The sequence below is a fragment of the Chanos chanos genome, chromosome 2 (genome assembly GCF_902362185.1).
Source record: "Chanos chanos chromosome 2, fChaCha1.1, whole genome shotgun sequence".
Taxonomy (NCBI): Eukaryota; Metazoa; Chordata; class Actinopteri; order Gonorynchiformes; family Chanidae; genus Chanos; species Chanos chanos.
The window spans coordinates 20,981,069-21,001,801 of NC_044496.1; the positions used below are offsets into that span (position 1 = coordinate 20,981,069).

The 20,733-nt window shown below is 42.5% G+C and overlaps 1 protein-coding gene across 1 annotated transcript in view; it reads right to left on the reverse strand.

Annotated features, from left to right (window-relative positions):
- The window catches only part of neo1a (neogenin 1a), an 86,035-nt gene that overhangs the window by 42,730 nt on the left and 22,572 nt on the right, over positions 1–20,733 (reverse strand). The window contains exon 4 of the mRNA XM_030765157.1: positions 13,410–13,727. Coding sequence (XP_030621017.1) covers positions 13,410–13,727 — 318 coding nt within the window. The remainder of the gene's footprint in view (positions 1–13,409; positions 13,728–20,733) is intronic.

Genomic DNA, 20,733 nt, shown 5'->3' on the forward strand with positions numbered 1-20,733 from the left:
TGCTTTGTATACAGTTACCAAGGATTGAGCGATTCTGAATCTTTGCCTGAGTCTATAATAGTCCTTAGCTTCACTGAAGCATTCCTTTGTGAGGATGTGGACATTATATGATTTAGAAAAATCCCTGCTCTGGCCCTCCCTCTCTCACTATGTGGCAGAGTCCTATCCAGGAACCAGAGCGACTGTCTTGACAGAATCTTTACTACAACCTTAAAACTTCTTTACACATGACATATAACAAAAAAAAATGCTGATTTTTCTATATCTTAAAACCAATGTCAACAGTCAACAAAATACTTCTCCTCTTTGGAGCCAGTCAACTCTACAGAGCCCAGAGATGGACCAGACAGACCTAGTTGCTCCTTCAGTAAAGAAAAACATTCCTGCTTCAGTTTACTGCTCACACCATGTGCTTCATTTTCAGTGGCAGTGGGAAGAGTGTCCCTGCTGTTATAGTCTTCCCCTCTCTAAAGCTTTCCTATGTCAGAGTCCAAGAGCAATATTTGCTTAGTGACTCAGAACAGTGGTGTGGATGCAACATGGGAATCAAGCCTTTGGCACAAGACTAGACCTCACACAAACAAGGGCGCTGCATATGCAAGAACTCAGGAAGTATACACTCACAAACACATGCTAAGAAATACACACAAACCCTGTCTACCTCAATACAGTGTAGACACAGAGAGCAGACAGACCTACCTCAGTCACCCTGCGTTTGGGCTGATTGCACTGACATAACGATTTTATTGGGTTTGAGCTTATTGCCTAGTCATTTGAGAGATGTCCTTGCACTGGGCAGCACTAAACTCTCATCACAAACTAGGTGCTGTTTAATTCAAGAACTCAAAGGGAAGCAATCTGACTCAGCCAATGAAGGTTAATGAGCAAGTGCAGGAGAGCAGAGGATTGACGGGCTGATAAGAAGGCAGACACTGTGGTCCTCTCAAATACCCAGTGTAGTGTGAATAGTGTCTTAATGCTTCTCCAGCTGATAGCAGTGTCTGAGATGGTATTAGTTTTGAGCTTTCCTGCAGGGCAACAGCTTATTCTCCACGGTCAGTCCCGCAATGGACTCTTCTGACACTTGTTTACAGGGCTTCAGGGAAGGCGGACAGCTCTTAAAACCTTTAGAATATTTACAGACACACAGACAACTGCCTCTTTCCAGTCTATGGTGGATTTCAAATGCAGAGCCTAGAGTTCCACTGGGTTGAATTTACAGAGGCAGTTAAGTGTTGGTATGAGGAGATAAATCTGTCTTGGTGAAGTGAGAACAGACCAACCACACAGCATTGAGACAGACCTCTGGCAATAAACGCACTGCCATTTTCTGCTCATAACATCAAAGGAAGGGATTGAGTTACCATTTTACCTATATGAAACATTCATCACAAAGAAATTTCACCAAGTCCGTAGTCTAAACAAGAGTCTTTGATAATCAGTGTCATTATTATTGTCCTATTTGTATCTAAGGATCTCAGAATAACTGAGAAAAACAGAGCCAAACATGGCATGGCCAATTTCCCATGAAGTCAACTTCAGGCCTGCATGTCTTAGTTTAAAGCTCCTGCATCCTGTATGACCCATACATGCACAAATAAATACTTCATGGTAATGTACCACTCACTGTCCAGTTCAAAGGTGAAAGAGGGAAAGAAGTGATAAGTAGAGGAAAGCAGAGGTCACATCACAGTGTTTCAACTGTGTACTACAACCTGTACTACATTTGCATGTCTGCTATGAAATGAAAGATATTGCACTAGGCATTGCTTTTTTCTTAGGCCCCTTTCACACATGCACTGCAAACCTAAAATAATTGGGATTCTAACCGCGGGGCTGTATGTGCGAACGCAAATGTCCGAATCAGTCGAATCAGATTCTAAACGGCGTTTATTCTACCAGCCCCCTAGTACAAACTCCGTTTTCTCTTTGTTTGAGTCCATGTGTGAACAGAGCAGATTATAGTCCGGAGTATGCAAAGTGAGCAAGTGGGCGTGTTGATGCCGTTTCTTACAAGCGACTGGCGCGAAACCGGAAGGATACAAACATCCCAGGGCGAAGAAGAAGGGTCATTCACATGAAGACGGCAACGAAAATGTCTAACTGGATAGACAACAGGATTCGAGAACTTCTGTTGGTCAGGGACGACGCTGAAATCTTCAGACAAGTCGCACACTTTACCCAGGCGCCACCCCTCGCCTAAACCAACATCGAGATCCGATCGCTCAGACCACATTCGGAGGTGGTCTGGACCGCACATCACCACATTCTTATAGCAGTGTAAACGCGAATGCGAACTTGACCACACTGAACGACGGCCTACTCAACTGATGTCCTCTGCTTACGTGGAGGTACGAACTCATTTGCATATGTGCACATTCGCTCACCAACGTCGTCATATTAAAGTGCGACAACAGGCAACAACAACAACAGGCAAAATGGATATTGTTTTGATTTCTTCTTCTTCTCCTTCTTCTTCTTTTATTTTCCGACAGACTAGCCACGGGAAGTGCATTGATGCCTTAATGTTCCAAAACTGCAATCAATGATCACCAAATTTCTCTCGGACATCTCTTGTCAGAAATGCCTCCTCCTGTCAAAAAATCAAAATCGAAATCCTAGGAGTATGGTCGTCATCTCACGTTAAGCGTTTTCCTCTCCATTGACACCCATTATAAGGAAACAGCTTACCTGCCTTAATGTCACAAAACAGTGATCAATGATCACCAAATTTGTCTGACATCTCACATTTCATAAGCACTATCTCCAATCAAAAGAGAAATTCAATGTAATGTGTTGGAAATTATTTATGTGTTTATTTGCATATAGAATGGGGAAGTGAGATCCGATCTCAAGTGATCACTTCAGACACGGATTCCAACGCCATGTGTAAATGGACGTACTTAGAGCTGTCCGCTTGTGATCGAATCACCAAAATCGGATCTTAATGCAAGGTGCAAACAGGGCCTGACAGTCTCCTGTTGTGTGCTACATGTGTGAAAGGTCAACTTCGGACAAAATGCGAACCTGATTCTGCGGACATAGTTTGTAGTGCCTATGTGAAAACGGCTTTAGATTTGCTTATGTTCTGTCAGTTATCATCTGTCTGAAATGATAACAGGGCATATACATAAATAAACACAGTTTGCAAGTGAAACTTGGATAGTTTTACAAGAAGGTTGAGCTTGGCCACCCGTTTTACATTAAACCTCTGGCATCCTATTAGGCCTAAAACATGCTTTCGCCTTTAGGGTGGTACTAACATAGCTATAAGGCAAACGGCCCAGTAGCTCCAGGGTTTACGTTGTAGCTGTGTACATCATACTGTGGTTGAAAATGAGTGTTTGGGTAGCTATATAATTCAATTATTGGGTTATCAACTTTACATCATGGATTCCAGCTGAGTTCCACTTTGCTTAGACCATTCTGCAACATTTCTGTCTAGACAAAGAGCAGGACAAGCAGTCAGTCCAGCTGGCAGATGAGCAAGGTATTGTCAACTTTATCCCTGTTGGTCTGGAGGCCCCTGCCAACTCACAGGAGTGGGAGGAAGACAAGCTTTGGGGAGGCCAAGAGCACCATTGTTTTCGGACACATGCAGAGCATGGCTTAAGTATGAGCCAGTTACCAAGGAAACCATCGATAATGGTTGGTCATTGGAAGACCAATCAGGGACAAGCAATTGTAGAAAGATATTGAAAGACCAATGTTTTATGCAGATTTTCAAAAGCAACAGATTTTGTCTTTAAATACATGAGGAAACAAACACATAAACAGTGCAAAAAGTACAGGTCTTTTCCTGAGAGTAGCTGCATTTTAGTGTTACATTCAAACTTGCTTTCCTAGCTCAAAAAGAGCAACATATGAATGCACAATAGATAAAGCATTAAAATTTCTGTCCCCTAAGAGAACAGTTACATTAGAGAGGTCTCTTCACACTACCAAAATTTGTCAAAGCACCAGTTAAGACATCTTCCATTAAGGCTCTAAACCTTTTGGGCAATAGAGGCTAAAAATGATCACTGAATTTGCATACAGATGAGATCATGAAAAGGAGCTCATCAAAGCGCCTGAATAATTACTGGTGTAGCTCATCCACACTGGCTTATCTGTGTTGTTCAATCTCCAGAGCTGCCAGAAGGACTGAGGAATGAAGTCTGAGAAAAGAAAACAACTAACCCAAAACAGACAAGATGGAGCTCACTCCCTACAATGGGAAGACCAGTTGCAGCCCTGCTAATTGAGTTGTATCTGAGACAATGCTGATTGTATAAGGTTTAACAGTGTTAAAGTGTCTTATTTTATCCCAGGGAACTCAGCTCATTCTCAGCCCATTTAAGTCTGACCTTCAGGAGAGGTCGTTGCCAGGGGCGACTCCACCACTGCAGGGAGCGGCCGATCCCATTACAGAGCACAGATAAATGTGTTGTCGGGACCTTGTGCCTTATCAGAAGCTGGGAGGACAGTGCATCTGCAGAGCTCAATAGAGCGTGCTCCATTGCATCATCACAACCAATCAAAGCTTCCCTGAGCACAAGCATCAGCACAAAGCCCCTGGAAACACAGTCCAGATCCGCAGTGAATAAACTTGGCCACTCCACAGCTCTCATCACTAGCCTCTACTATCACGGTGAACACTCTCCAGTCAGCCCAATGGGCAGCTTGATTAATGTACTCAACAAAAGTACGCTCATGATGGATGGATTGATAAAGTAGGAGAACAGTAACCCATTGCTCCTCCTCTCCCTAACACAATCTCTCTTTGTGCACTCAAGCATTTTCATCACATCTATTGTGAGGCAGTCTGGCTCTTCTCAGAACTCTCGAGCATCTGCAGATCCTATCTGTGTCAATCTGTTTCTCCTCAATTTGTGCCAGGATGCTAATTGAGATGGGAAATGTTGACATGCAAGAAAAGATGGGTTCAGAATTGAATTAACCGACACTATACGTCAAAGCCCAACACTCCCAGTGCGTGGGAGAAAAGTGGGGTAAAGTCTCTTGCATGCCCAGATATGCCTAGTGAGTCTCACACTTACATTCCCAGGAGGAAAAGTTATGCATCTATAGTGGTGAGGGACGGAGGGGGGGGGGGGGGGGGGGGGGGTGGGGGGGGGGGGGGGGGGGGGGGGGGGGGGCACGATGAGCTGTGGAGTATCTTTGTTTGCTTTGTACCATCATCCAAAGAGATATCATCACACACTGTTGCAAATACACACAAACACATATACTCCAGATTACACCCATTCACACAAAGCCATGGTTGTTCACCTGGCCAAAACCAGGCATCAGTGTTACCGTGTCTGTCTCATTTCACATCTGGAGGACTGTAAACTGATCTGTGATCCAAATGTGGGAGCTGCAGCAGTTATTAACAATGCCCAGAGTTGAAAATCCACATGCTCTCTGTTCATGGACTTTTCTGGGGTCACAGTATGTATGGTGCTGCTCTTACACTCAGTGGATGCCAGGTCAAAGGTTGCACAACAAAAGAATAGCAACATAGGTTTGCTGTTCCGCCGAAATTAGCTATATTGCTGTTTAAAAAAATACTTCAAAATGAGGTCTCCTTTTGTTGGTATATTAATGTTTTGTTATGGCAGTTAGCTAAAAGCTCTCAAAACAATAAAACATTTCAGCTGATTAAAAGGAGGCTCTGTCCAGTGAAACGAAAACAGAGTATGACTGTGCACGGCAGGCTGCAGTGCGAAGCAGGTCAGAAAGAAAAACAGAGGTCTGAAACAGGAGAGAAAGAGGGGGCCTCATAGCCATCTGATGGTGGTGGGGCTGTTCTGCCCCAGACAGCTCCACCCATGGAGAGCAGAACAGAGACCTGGGCGAGGCTGTGCACAGCCAGGGGTGACAGACTCTGTGGGGTGGTAGCCAGCACAGAGGAGCAGCTGAGCTTCCCTCCAGCAAAAGCCTATTCTATTTCTCTCCCTTCAAATCCAAATAATAAGGCTCTTTAGTTTGGACACCTGCAAAAATGAGAGTGTGAAACCATTGTGAAAGCCAAGCCCTGTGTGAAAGTGGTGTCTCCCCCTCCTCCTCCCACTCTAAAAAGCAAATTAGAGCTATGAATGTCCTCTCTTCTGAGGTAACCATTATCCACTCCAAACTACATGCCTGTGTAAATTTCAAAAGTTTTATCATGGGTTTTTTTGTTTTGAAACCCTAAATCAACCATAACAAATAATTATTAAAAGGATCTGTCTGCTGCAGTCCAATGACAGGATCAGCAATAGAGCTGTTGGCATGTATAGCTGTCTATGACACACAGATGGTTGGACTATTGAAACTGACCTGTTTTACTGCTGAATGAAACTAAGCAAGAAGAGCGAAGGCCTTTGATAATGATTTCATCTTGTGCAGTGTAAGTAGTGCGCATGATTTCGCATCTCCATGGCCATCTCACGGGCAGCGCATTGTTAAAAAAAACAACAACATCAACAAAAAAAACAAACAAAAACAAAACGATACATGTTGGTCTAAGCAACACGTCCTAAGTTCAGACTGTATTCTATATTCACTGTATGCACGTTGACCAAATTAGATGACAAAGGTTTATTTCACTTAAATATCACAGTGTTATGAGAAATTTGACTAGGTATGTCTGTAAAAAAAAATGGGTAGAAGACTTCTTATCTTGGCAGATTGTTACCATACAGATAACAACACAGTATAGTCATGATGGTGGAGCAGAGCAGTCACTGACAGGCCTGATACATGAACTCACTATCTTGTCATGGTGTTGTCTCGCATGTAGCCAGTCTGAACAGACCTCCTCAGGGAGGTGTGAAGTGCCACAGTCCCCACACGGAGCCGGTTACACACCAGCAGGACAGAACAGCACAGCACAGGGGTGAAAATCAACCACGGGAGAGAGAGTGGAGGGTGTCATCTCACACCTCCTCTAACACTGTCCTGAAACACACCGGCCAGCCACAACCCTGAACCCCACAGCATAACATACACTCGGTGACATCTTATCTCAGATAGGAAACACTCCCTTTTCATTTTTACAGAGGCTCTGACATGTCTGCAGACAGCCACAGTTGAACTCTCAGCTCAGCGGAAGCAGAGAATCTCCACCACCCTCCCCAGGGCCCTGGCACACAGAGTTCAGGACAGCCCCTATAACACAAGGACATTACCGCATGGTCCTTCCACCATAATTTACTTTATTCAATGCTTTGGCCACTCAAAGAAACACTTTGACCAGGCCAGTCCAGGCTCCCACTGTTCTGTAAAAGAAAGAGAATCCGCTGCCTGCTTTATTCCTGCTTTTTCATTTCTTCCATGCTGCACCAGGGGGAAAATAGAGACTAAAATCCTGTAACATAGCAACAGAAGCTGCCTAACAATCTTTTCTTAGTTTTGAGTGACACTACGTCTAGCGCCCAGAATGAGCCTTGCTTGTAAAAAGCAGCAATGCAAATACAAAACAACCTCCTGTTAAAGACTAACAAACAGAATAAACAACGTCGGGTTGAAACTAGCCAAAAGACAAATCAATAGTTGGCGCAAAACTAAAAACACTGAAACAGACCAGACAGTGTGCTGGTTGAGAATTTAAAAGTAAGCATTTATTCTGAGAAAAAGTTATGCTTGGTGACATGCTGTGAAGCTGCAGGATGCTAAAACAGAAGATTTTGCAAGCTAAACCTTCCACCTAGGTCTGCTGTCTTCGTGCTAAAGCTTAAAGCTTAACAGATTGAGGGTGTACCGAGAGCATCCAAAAGTGGGAAGAAGCTAAATCGATGTAAAACACTTCCAAAAGCTCTGGATCCTTTGTCAGTGGGATGTAAGGGACTTAACAGATCATTTCAGAACAGATCTGGTAACGTTACAGCCTTCCTTTTTATGTGAAAGGTCTTTCGCTAGTCTGTAATTTATGCACATGAAATCCACCATCAAGGCTTGGCCAAATGCCTTTTTTCTAAGTAAATATATCTCTTATCCTGTCCCAGTTCACATACATAATTCATCCTCTCTGTTTGCTTGCTTTGGAGTTTGAAGATGTACTGTAAAACAGAGTCTTTATCTCCATACTTCTACTTAACCAGTATGTCTAGTCAATGGAAGGTAAGTTCACTGTAACCTAGGGAGAAGTGGAACCATATTAAATCTTAACCCAACCAAAGGCAGTCTGTCAGCCAGCGTATGATGGTCCATTGCTGGCACATTAGAAAGAGGTTAAATGGTCAGAGTGTAACCACAGTTCAATCGATGGACTTTTAAAGCTTGTCATCAAAGTTGGGGGAATTGTTTTTGCAGGTTGATGAAAAATGTATTAAAAAGTCCACTGAGACAAATTGGTCATATGGCTTACTCACATGTTGAGGATAGATGATGACAAATCCTTTAACAGTCAAGTCTGAGCTGTCAAACTATTCATGTCAATCAACTAATGCAATGCCTTCAATGGTACAGCTTCCGTCCATCTCAATCAAAGACAGGACTGAAAACTAATTTTCCCTCAGTTGCATGTGCGGCAGCTGAATGGAGCAATACGGCTTTGTAAAAAAAAAAAAAAAGAAAAGAAAAGGAAAGAAAAAAATTAGACATTTCTAGAATGAGAGTGGCTTAACGACACTTCCCTGCAGAGATCAAAGTGGTGAGGGTCCTGCTCCATGGTAACTTAGCAGTCATCAGTGTCCTTTCACTCTCAGAGCCATGCAGAGTCAGACACAGGGTGATGCATTTCGATGTGATGAGGGAATACAAACGATGCAGCCAGTGCAGTCACATCTCCTTTGTTATGTAAATTATTCAGCATACTGATATCCTGATATCTCAAAAAGCCAACTAGAAGGTGCTAAGAGACTCCATCAGCTGGTGATAAACACATTCCCAGGGTAGTTCTGGGAGAACTGAAAGAATTGAAAAAAGGCTTTACTATGCAAATTCTTCTCACAGAAAGACTGTTCCTTAGAGAGACTACTCCGTAAACAAATATAAATAGTAAAATGTTGTCTTTTGCAATAGAGAAGCTTTTTTGTACAACTGAAACACTTCTAAAGCATTACATGACCCAGGACTCTAAGCTTCAAATAGACAATGAAATATAAACGATCACAATCAATCCAAACGGAAAATTGAGAACGTACTGTATGACGAAACCTTGAAGTTTCGTTACACTACTCTGTATTTAGGAAAGAGTATGAGCTGTTCTTACTCTTGAAACAGGAGAGATTTTTCTGTTTCTTGGGAACACAAGACCACACTTACACATTTTGTGTATACCATTTTTTCTCTTCCATATTCATTGGATAGTCCTAATGACACACACCTTTGTCACATAGTCCATGTATCCTTTGTCCTTTTACTACCAGCCAGCCTTTAAGAAGGCCTACACTCGATTGTGCAATGGTGATATCAGTTAATGAGTTTAAGAACTTCTGTATTGTGCACCTGTGCTCTAAACTCTAACAGTTTTTGAGCAAGCACAACGTCTGGTACCTTTCTAAATTTATTTAAAATATGCTTGGTGGAGGAACTCAAATAATTGAGCTTCTGGGAAACATACTGTCCATCTGTTCCCCTCTCATCAGGGTCAATACCTACTCTTCAGCCAATGTTATAGACACATCACAGACAGTGTCACTGTAGTTGATTTGAGATTCCTTTTAGTTCATCAAAGTCACGTCGGCCAATGACACATCTGAGCTCTCAGAGAGCATCTAACTGTCAGCACATCAGGGCTTTAAGAGCAAATCTGTCAACTATCAATCATTTTCAGAGGAAAGGAGGAGACAAGAGACAGACAACTTAAAATAGAGCAAAAGTTGACAAAACTTCTATTTTCACATTACGCAAATGTGCCCCGAGAAATATGCCTCTCAGTATATCACTGACCTATCACAAGCTCCAAACAGAAGTAGTTGAAAGGCTTAGTAACTTATTCATACTTACAGGGAGAACAGTACAAACAGTCAGCAGTCAGCTCTACAACTGCAGGCAGACAACAAGCTAAAAAAAATCACTACAGAGCCCAGATGAAAATCACAAGCCTAATCCATGGACGAGATCCAACGAAAGCATTGAGTGCCCACAGACCCCGCCAGTGCAGTTCTTAGACTCGCTGAGGTCATTGGAATCAATTCATATTAGCTGTAATTTACCAAGAAACAAGAAAGCTTTGCATTCTGTAATACTCCATGGATTATATAAAAAGTTTTCTTTTTACATGGACTGGCATGGCAGATATTCTGCATTAGACATGTTTTGTGTAATGAGGCGAAATTAGCGTATTTCCCTCGCTCAATCGATACGGTCTAGATAAGTTTTGGCTAAAGTCACTTGTACAGACACACACACACACACTGTATCCAGACTCTCTCTGGTGCATGCATTAAGCACTGGGTCTTGGTGACACTGTGGGATGTGTCTGGAGAGTAAAGATATACCTGCCTCACGGCACAGAGCTCCACAGGACATCTCTCATCCATCATTTCAACACCACACACTCATAATGAGTTTTAGATCAGCGTTCAGCTTCTGGGCTAACACTTCAACTGCAACTAACTGAGTTCAGCAGGAAACTGCCAACACATGAGCACTCAAGCCTCCACAAACAGAGAGAGAAAGAGAGAAAGAGAGAGAGAGGGGCACTTGTCCAAAAGCAATGCCCCTGACCTTGTGTAGGGCCAAGCATACTCTTGTCTCTTCAAAATGAATGAGATTTCATCTGTGAACAACCATACACACCAATCTCTTTCAACGTCACAAAGGCTGAAACATATCTGAAAATCCTTGAGCAAGATCCACGGCATTTGAAAGTCACTGCCGTTTGTTTGCTTTGAGCTTGTTTCAGAGCTGTAGTTCAGCCTCTGTGGCAGTGTGAAATTGGGCTGTATAAAGTGCTTTGGTGCAGTGCACAGCATGTGATGGGCTGGAGTGTGAAATGAAACACTGATTGATTGAGAAGGATGGAGACAGCTCAGGGAATAGCATAGCTCAGACTGAGAAAGAGGTCACAAGAATAAGGGCTGAGAGGGAATGTATGTGTCCGGACAGGGTTACAAACGTCCAGTGTATACAGCTTTTCCTGCAATCCAATTCACTGCAGACACACAGATTAACGTCATATCCTGCCTTGATCCAACCTCTCTGAAATGAAACATGCATACTGTTTATTGAGAACACCTTCGCTGGGAAAACAAGGCTCTACTCAAGCCTCATTACTATAATTTTGTGCACCTATGAGGAAAAACAGTGATGTCATTGTTCATGTTGTTCACATCAGACTCTTCTAAAAAACATATGCCCTTTAAAGCTGGCCAAGGAAGATGAACTAAGACAGCACAAAATCAGATTCTTGCATGCAGTTTACTCCATGGACAAGGATCTGGTTGCGATCTTCTCTGTCTACTCAACAACTGTTTATGTTTTCTACTCTAATAGCTCTTATAATCTGTACGTGAGTTAAAGAAGGAGAGCGGAGCTCTCTGGATTTGAAATCAAAACATGCTAATTAAACAAACAAATTTCTAAGTGTTTTCCTCAAGTGATTACAACCCCATTGAGTGCCAAGGACAGACTACACACTTGAGACATGCTGCCAGGACCGTCTGAATTTTTCCTCTCACTCTTTCTTTTCCTCATTGTGCAAGACGGGCCGTTAAGCTTCTGGGAGGAACTAAGCATGCTGGAAAGCCAGTGAGGGCACACCATGTAAATGAATTCCTTCATTTCAGGTGTTCTCCTTGGCGCTCCGTGCCGCAGCCCACCTCCAGCCATTCCGTGGGGTTGGGTTCAAAGAGCGGTGCGCAGTCCAATGTAGTCAGAGAGCCAATTCTCATTACTTGCGTCTCGCTCTCTGCCCTATCATCTATGGGACATACCAGCTGAATACAAATGGTGCTGTTCAGCCCTGGGCAGAGCTAATCCGCGTCTGAATGAATGTGTGTGCCGTGGCCGCTGCCTCCTCCTCTGCCACACAAACAGATGGAGAGAGGGGAGAAGGGCTTCATTAGAGGACAACAGGGCTCTGCTGGCTCACAGCTTTCTGCCGGAGGGAGAGAGACGCGAGTAGGAGGAGGAGGCGCAAGTTCCGTTCACGGAGGCAGGAAGACATTTTTCAACCATCCATCACTAATATTGCGCCTCAATTTGTCGATGTGGCTTGATGGCTATCGTCATTACATCTAGTAGGTCACGTTCGCTTGCACTATTTCCAGCGAAATGACAATGTAAAGTCCTACTCCAAAGACACAGCAATTAACCTTTTTATTACATGCTTGCCAGCTGCCTACACACTGAGAGCACACAGACTGAAACAAGGTAAAGAGCTGTACATCCAGTTCTCCCCCTGGTTTCTTCAAAACAGGTCACACACCTCCTCCCCAAACTATTAGTCCTCAACGTGCAAAGGCAGGGTGGCAGTGAGCTCCTCCCCGCAGGATTAGAAATGCATATATAAAAGCACTTGGCACATAAATATCATAAATCACTGTCAGAATCAATATACGATGACAAGCATTGAGACAAATTGGATTTTTTTTTTAAGAGAAAGACTGTCTGTGTTTCTGTTCAGTTTCTGACGGTTTCCTCTCTGAATTGGGGTAATGGTACTGATGCACTCTCCAAGAGCCCTCTGACCCCCAGACTGCAAAGGTCAAACCATTTCCTCTGATGATATGGGGGTTCATTCATGGCAATGGTGTACAGCAGGGAATGCTGCTCAGACATACTCTCCTACACAGATGGAGGTGCCATTCTCATAGACCAAACAGAAATCCATGGGGAGGGAACTAAAATACTCATTGAGAAGCTCACTCTCCACCGGGAAAGAACTGTGCCTATTAAATTTAGCCATGAGGACATTTCATGACAGGTTCAATAAAACTATCACATATTTGCACTCAACGCAAAAGAATAATGAATTTATTCACACTACACCAGTGTGTACACAGGCGATGAACAGACTATGCCACTTCAAACAATGAGCATTTATCTGAGGCCTTTTGAAGTAACACTTTGAGTGAACCGTCCTGACCCTTACAAAGAGGCTGAGTCGCAGCTGCGCTGTCGTAGCCTGCACACAGTCAGTGTAGCTTCCTGTAACATAATTGCAGTCTACGGGCCCTTTGGCTGCAAAGTGAATTTCAGGATAAGATCCTCAAAGTTCACCTCTCTGACATAAAATAAGGTCAATTTCATCATGTTTAACACGACTGCTGCTATTTCCAAACAGACCCCCATCATCACTCACTTCATCATGAATGGCACACAGGTTTGCCTTATAGAAAAACCTTTAAAACTAAATTCTAAAAATCTGGTTAACTCTTTTTTTGACTCAGCATCATACAAAAGTTTGTACTGACTTTTCTGTTATGTAGAACATACAAGAGTGCTGTGACTGCCTACAACAGAACTTTACTTTAAGCCTTTTTTTTTTTTTTTACCTGCCACATTGAGGTGTGCTGTTCGGCTGCTGATGGTGCCCAGGTTGTCTATGGAGGCCACACACTGGTAGACGCCCTCATCGGGTTTGTTGTGTTTGGAGTGTACCACCGAGGTGATGAGGAGGGAACCGTCCGGCAGCAGCTGCTTGCGCTCGTCTGAGCCCAGGCTGAGAAAAGCACCGTCCTTCCTCCACTCTACCCTTGCCGGGCTGTCGCTGTACACAGAGCAGTTGAGTAGGGCAGGGGATCCTCGCACTGCCAGAGTATCAGATGGCTCCACAGAGAACCCAAAGGAAGTGAAGGGCCTCAATGCTGAACCTGCAGGAACAAAACAGAGCATATGGAAAACTCAGTGTCACACTGATGCCTGATTCTGACAAAAAAAAAAAACTAACATCTGCTTTGACTGGATCCCACAGTCACCATGTTTCACTAGATGTACTGCCTACGTCACAGCTTCAGTATGCTGGACCGTGACCAAAACTATCACTAGATATATGCAGAGACTGGACTTTATCACTCTGAAATCGGTAGATTACAGACATAGCACACATGACATGCAGCCACAAGAGATGAAGAAAGAAACACAGTTCTGCGTCTTCAGTCATTCCATCTGAGGTCATGCAGAGAAGTGCTTTTCAACACCCACAGTTAGAGATTGATAAGATAAGCATTTCTGTGAACTTCCATGAGCAGTGTGGACATTTATTCGGATTCCTTGAGTCAGAATCATTGTCAGTGAGGGGTTTGTGGAAACAAATGGAGGCTGGAAACTATTTTTCTCAAGTACTCCCACCAAATCAAAAGGTCCAGTTTGCCTAATTTCTCTCAGATCAAATTACATTTTTACAAAATGCTATTCCTGGAGCGTTTATCTTTTCCATCTCTGGCTGTAACAAGTCATCTGAGAACAATCTGTCACGAAGAGATGGAACAACTACAATGTAACAATCAAGTAAGAACAAATATTTTGCACACGCACTCATAAACGCTTGAAATCATAGGTTCGTTAGCCAACCAGAACTTGTTTCAATAAACAATTAGAACCACCAGTACTACTGAGATTGAATAACAAACACTGAGATTCCTGAGTGTCTTTTCATTAATAGACTATGCTAAATATAGCAGAGAAGCCCAGTCTGCCCTCACTAGTCAATGGATATGCAGGAAAGATGGGCCTGGGACGGCTGTGCATGCAACCAGAATACAAAGCGCACACAGTTTTGCCATTTTAAATGTGGGGTTAATGTCTCTCATAAAGCCTGGGATCCCACTGCAACCTTTGCTAATGACTCTACCTTAGATAGTAGGTCACTGCATCCCTCTTTTAAGCCTCACTATACACCCTCAGCTTCAAGTTTTATCAGAAACACGCTCACTGTGAAAAACAGATAAGTTACTCTTACATTCTCGCTTTAGAGCAGAGAATTTAGACTCAGCAGATGGGAGTTTTCATGGAGGTGCACACACTGTGGTCAGTGCACTGTGAGACAGCTCGTGCTGTCCGTGAACAAAGAGCTGTGTCTGCTGTCTGTGCATTCCTTCTCTCTACCTCTGCATAAAAGCCTGCAGAGAACCATATGACATCTGCTTTACTTGGCCACTCTGTCTTAGGATAAAATAAGATAATGGTATTCACTGGCAAATGTTGCTATAAATAAGTTTCCTTGGACTGTGATGATGCTAGAGGAGCTCCAGAGTACACAGAGACATCTAGATAAGATGAACAGCAGTGAGGCGAAACTGTTTCCATTGACAAGAACGTTCAGCATAATGGTGACGGGCAGAATTTATCAAACTGCTTTTCCTGGATCACTTAAACAAACCATGTCAAGATTTCAAATAGCTCTCTAGCAGAAGGTATGAATAAGAATAAAAAAACAGACATTCTGTATGAATCAGCCAAAACAGCTTTCTAACAGAAAGAGTACATTAAAATAGAAAAAGCAAACAGATGCACCCATACTGTGCTACTATTAAGGCCAGGATTACAGAACATCTATGTGAGGACATTTGGTTCCCATAACCAATCTGATGACTCGGGGCATGTGTAGTCAAAGCAGAAATGTGACAAAACGAAGAGTGTATTTGACATGCAGGCTGCGTGACAGATGCAGACTCCTGTCTACTGGCACTGAAAGGGCAATTTGGCCCTTCTGCAGGCCACAAACATCACTGCATGCTCCATCTTCAGTGGTTCGGGAGAACGCACCAAAGGCACCTGAGCACTGTAGCATTCAACTGCCTAATCACCATCAGTCCTAATGGAGAACCATCTGCTTGCTACACTGACTCAACAGCCCCTAATATCAGAGGTGATCTAGAGCTGTAAGAGCCACTCTCCTTCAAAATACCATACTTTTGACAGGTCTGTCAATGGACTACAAAGCAGCAGTGGACTACAAAGAGGGAGAAAATCAGCTGTTTAAGAACACGTAACGTGTCAAACATCTTGATATCTCCTTGACTAAACAGTCATTCTCAACTGCACTGTAGAGACCTAGTGTGAGGTTTTTGATTTGCGCTTCAGACTTGGCATTGCTCCAAGGTGTTGCTGTCTGAGAGTACACAGGTGTCTGAAGAGTGGTCAGGCCAATACAGTCCTCAGTGGCTCTGTGTCCAACTGTGAGACAATGGTCAAGGACTCGAAATAAATATGCACTGAAGAATGATGTGAACAATTTCACAAATCAGCCTAACTTTCGATCCGTTTCATCACTGATGAAAACCTATGATACTACTACACGGAGGAAAAGAAATCACACAATGAGTGAAAACAGAGAAACACAGGCACTCTGTATGAAGGGGCCCTGGATGTACTGTTTCTGACAGAAACAGTCCATTAAACTGTTCTAAGAGAACAGCCCCGGTGTGAGCAATAAGGCTGATGTCATTAAAATATTGCAGTTCCAAAGAAACAAATTGCTGTACTTTGAAGTCTTCGATGTGGTACTTTACACCTTCACTACAAACTGCTCACCTAGTTAATTTAGAGTCCTCATGGTGTTTTGGAGAGATAAAGGGAAACAATGCCTTCCTCCGTTCAGAATGGATGGAGCTGATAAAGTCCAGGAAACTGATCATCAGCTTTCAGAATGTGATGTTACTGCTGGAGTAAAAGCAATGATTCTAACATCATTTGTGGGGGGAACCTGCCATGGTGTCAAAAAAGACATTAGAGGCAAAAATCTAATCCACGCTACTGTTGATTCTGTTTGAGGTTTGACTCTAAAACATGTGCTGCAGCTCTGAGTGCAGTGAACAGGGAGAAAATGAGGTTGTCTGCTTGATAACTACAGACCATTACTACTGTACCAGGACCTGTGAAATCCATTTTATTTTGCAGTCAAAGAGCGCTTGGGATCCCAGTTTGAGGCAAGAGATTGCTGAAGCAAAGTGATGATGAGAAAATGGCCTCATGCGGGACTTAATTTAGCCATCTGCAATGGTATTCAGATTCTCTTAAACATATCGATGGCTGGGCTGACAGGATATTACGCTTAAGATCTGCCATCTAGAAGTAACAGGCCTCCTATGAACTAGGAGATTTAGGTCATGTGAGGACAGCAGTCGTATCTTTTTGTGAGCGAACAATCAAAAAAGGATTAAATAAAAATAAAATGCTCCAGGAACCTTTACTAAGAGGTAAAGCTTTATAATGTGATTCATTATTTTCAAATTCATGTCTTCAACCCCACCCCTGAAAATGAAAGAGCAACACAGACGCGTTCCTCAGACACAAAGACCCCCTGTAAACCTCTCTTCACAGCAGGAAGCTGCATGTTCAAGTGTGTTTGACTCCCCTGGAACAAGCATAAAGAGCAGGTTGTGCTAGACATGACTGCTTAGGTTTTCAGCACTCACTCTTTACAAACCATAAGTCTTATTGCCACTCACCAACTCGTGAAGCAATTTCATGCAAACATTTAAGGACATCTACATATTTTCACTTCAAAAGACCACAAAAAAAATCACAGAGAGAGAGAAAAAAGTTTGACACCACCGAAATAAAACAGAAAGCCTTGTGCCTGAACTGAAACAGCCATTCTTAACGTACTGTTAAAAACCACAATCGGTTGGTATATTAATATTATTATTAATCACTGGCATTGGATTTGAAATTCTACACTCACCCATGCCCTTGTCAGCATTATGCATTCATCTCTCTCTTCCCTTAATCTCTCTCTCTCTCTCTCTCTCTCTCTCTCTTTGCATGAGGAGACAAAAATGCCCTGTGGCATTGCTTTATTGAGTAGCAGAGAATTTTGAGCTGTTTGACCTTCAGCTGAATAAATATGCTTGGAGCAAAATCATTTTCAGCAGTTTGGGCAATGGAAAATGGATGTGAAATAGGGCTGTCACAGGTAAAGACTTTATTTCCAAGATATACAGCCACATCTTTCCTGTCCTCCTCCTGGCTTTCTCTCTCTCTCTCTCTCTCCTCTTTGTCACTCCACCTAGCGTGTCAGGAGCTCGTTAGTCCGACTGAAAATGCCTCTCCCTTTCATGTCCATCCACCTACTGCCTGTCTGCTCCTCTCTAGGCTTCCCTTCATCTTCTGACAACATTCACTTCCACCATCTGTCACAAGTGAGTGCAAAGAGAAATCAACAGTGAATTTGTCTGATGAGAGGGGAGGCTCTCAATGATAGGAAGACTACACTGCCATGAGCCTTTGTCTTTTAAAACTCTGTTAAACTCAAATATTACTTGTTCAAAAAACATGGTATCATAATCCTCCTTAACTCTACAAAACAAAAGAAAGACTCAGGTGAAAGTGAGCAAAAGTGTCATCTTGTACAGAAACTACACGAGGATTCAAAGTTGTGCTGGCTGAGCTTTATTTGTTTTATTTTGTTTTACTTCACTGGAATCACTGAGGATGCAAACAGGAACAGCACTCAAGCTCAGAGGTTCATTTAAATGTGGATCTAATGGTGACGAAAACGAGGGGCTGAGGTGAGGAAGGGTGGGGCTGCTTTGTGTGTCTTTGTTGTCTTTGACTCCTCTCTTTTTTTGTCTTTTGTGTTTCACAGGGCCAGCTTCACTTCAACTTGCACACTACCTGCCTAGAAAAATGTGCCTCATTCACAATCATTTTCTGAAAACACACAGACACACACACAGACATACACACATACACACACACAGACAGACACACAAAAGCACATTGGTTGATATCAAAAACCGAAAGAGTTCTCTCTGAGTGTCAAAGACGTAGGTGTAAAACATAGGTGTAAGGAGGCACAGCATAGTAAGACATTACAAAATAACATCTGGCTAATAAATAACATTTCAGCATTTTAAATCACTCAAGAAATAAAAGTATTTAGACTTAAAGATGTTTTGATTATAATAGAAAATTTGCTTTTGTCGCAGTTAGTATTTAAACACAAGGTCAATAGCCTGGTAATTTAATGTCACTTGATAACAATGTTGTATGTATGACAAAAGGTCTCACTACTGTAGACATGACATATGTCATGTCTCCATTCAATTTGCTTTACTTACTACACAACTGATCAAGATATCATTATACAATTGGTTAGTAATTTTTTTCTTGTTAAATTATGTAAAGAGCTTATTTTAATTACTTCAGAATTTTGGCTTTGCACATAGCATGCATTAAGTGAAACATCTGTTGTCCATACGGGCCTACAGAGGGTCCTAAGCACCAGTAGATTTCATTCCCACCCAGGAACAGATGATGGCCAAAAATACATGGATAAATACCAAGGCATTTCTTGCACACGTTTTACTATCATGTCTGTGCCTATGCATGATTTCTGCATTAAGACTACTGTCTGCAAGTCCACTGCAATCACAAACCATGCAGCTCTTACTAACCGAGCCTTCCAGGAGTTCTGATTGCCCTTCGCCCTCTCTGTGAGAGTCCAAGGTGCAAAGGCTATACAAAATGACTGGTAGGCTGCTGTGCCAGCTTTATTGGCTTGGCATATGCTCAGTTGGCAAGTTTAAGAGGAAAGGATCCAATTTTCTCTGCTTACGCCACCTCAAGTTACCTTCCTTTTCCTTGGCACTTGAGCACTTTCAGGGACAACCTAATCACACTACCTTCGAGCCAGTCCTCCACAGCGTTTAGCCGAATTTCCAACTGCTAAACGGAGTTATTTTTGACCCTCACACTAAAAAATAATTTACAAGGAAAAAATGAACCAGAAAAACTTAACAAAGCCTTTAGTCAATGATGATGTGGCAACACCCTGTAAAATACTATGACTCCTTTAACTACTTCACATTGGGAGAAAAATTTTTCTCCATTTACAAACTATCCTTTTCATTTCCTGTTTGGTAAAAAGCGACTGAGAATTAGGCTACTGTTAAAGGTTCAATTATACAGATACAGAACTCAAACCAAGGACCCCAAGGATGCAATTATGTTAAAAAAAAATCAGCCTTCCAAATCCCCTGTGAGAAGCATGTGTAAACCTGAAGTGAACACTAGAATTCCTTCTTCTTCACAGGGAATACACAGCCAATAAAATTTCATTTTATGTTGTTGAGAGGTTTACAGATTTATGGATTTAGTGAGGGACTGTATTCATTAAATTTTGCACATCACAAAACTGTAATTCAGAGTGACAGTTCAAGCACAGAGTCAAAGGCTATGTTAACACTGTCAATCCAAATCCGATTTACGTGTATATCTGATTGGAATCCGATCATATGTAGCAAGTCTGAACAGCCAAATATCACGAGATCCGATTTTTACAAATCCGTTTCAAACCACATCTATGTGGTTTGAAATCCAATTCAAATTGTATTTTTGCAAGTCCATTTAGATCTGACTGCTCTGATTGGATCTCAGGTGTTTGTTTTTTTTTAACGTTTGTGACTTTTGATGCCACGTAATTTTCACGTGTACATCACACGTACAGGAAACATGCTAGTTTGGAGTCACTGATGGGGGCTTGTAGGTTGTTGGACATGATACTGGTGGTGACAGCTGCATGAAATAAAGCGGCAAGCCTCCTCCATCTCTGACACTGTCTCATTATTTTTGTAAAACTTGTGCCGTGGCTCCACATTGCCATGTTGTAAATCAGCAAGCCCATTTCATTACCCTCCACTTTGGTTTGTTTAAATCAACTACTCCTACTTCTGGGTGCAATGTCATTACAATGGCAACCAATGTGGATAGAACAGAAAATGAGGATTGCCGACCGGACACACAGATCAGACCTGATCACTTGCAATATATACTGCGAACAGTCAGTCAGGAAGATCAGATTCTAATCGGATATTCAAAAAATCGGATTTGGACTGACAGTGTGAACCTAGCCAGAGAGAATGAGGAGAAGAT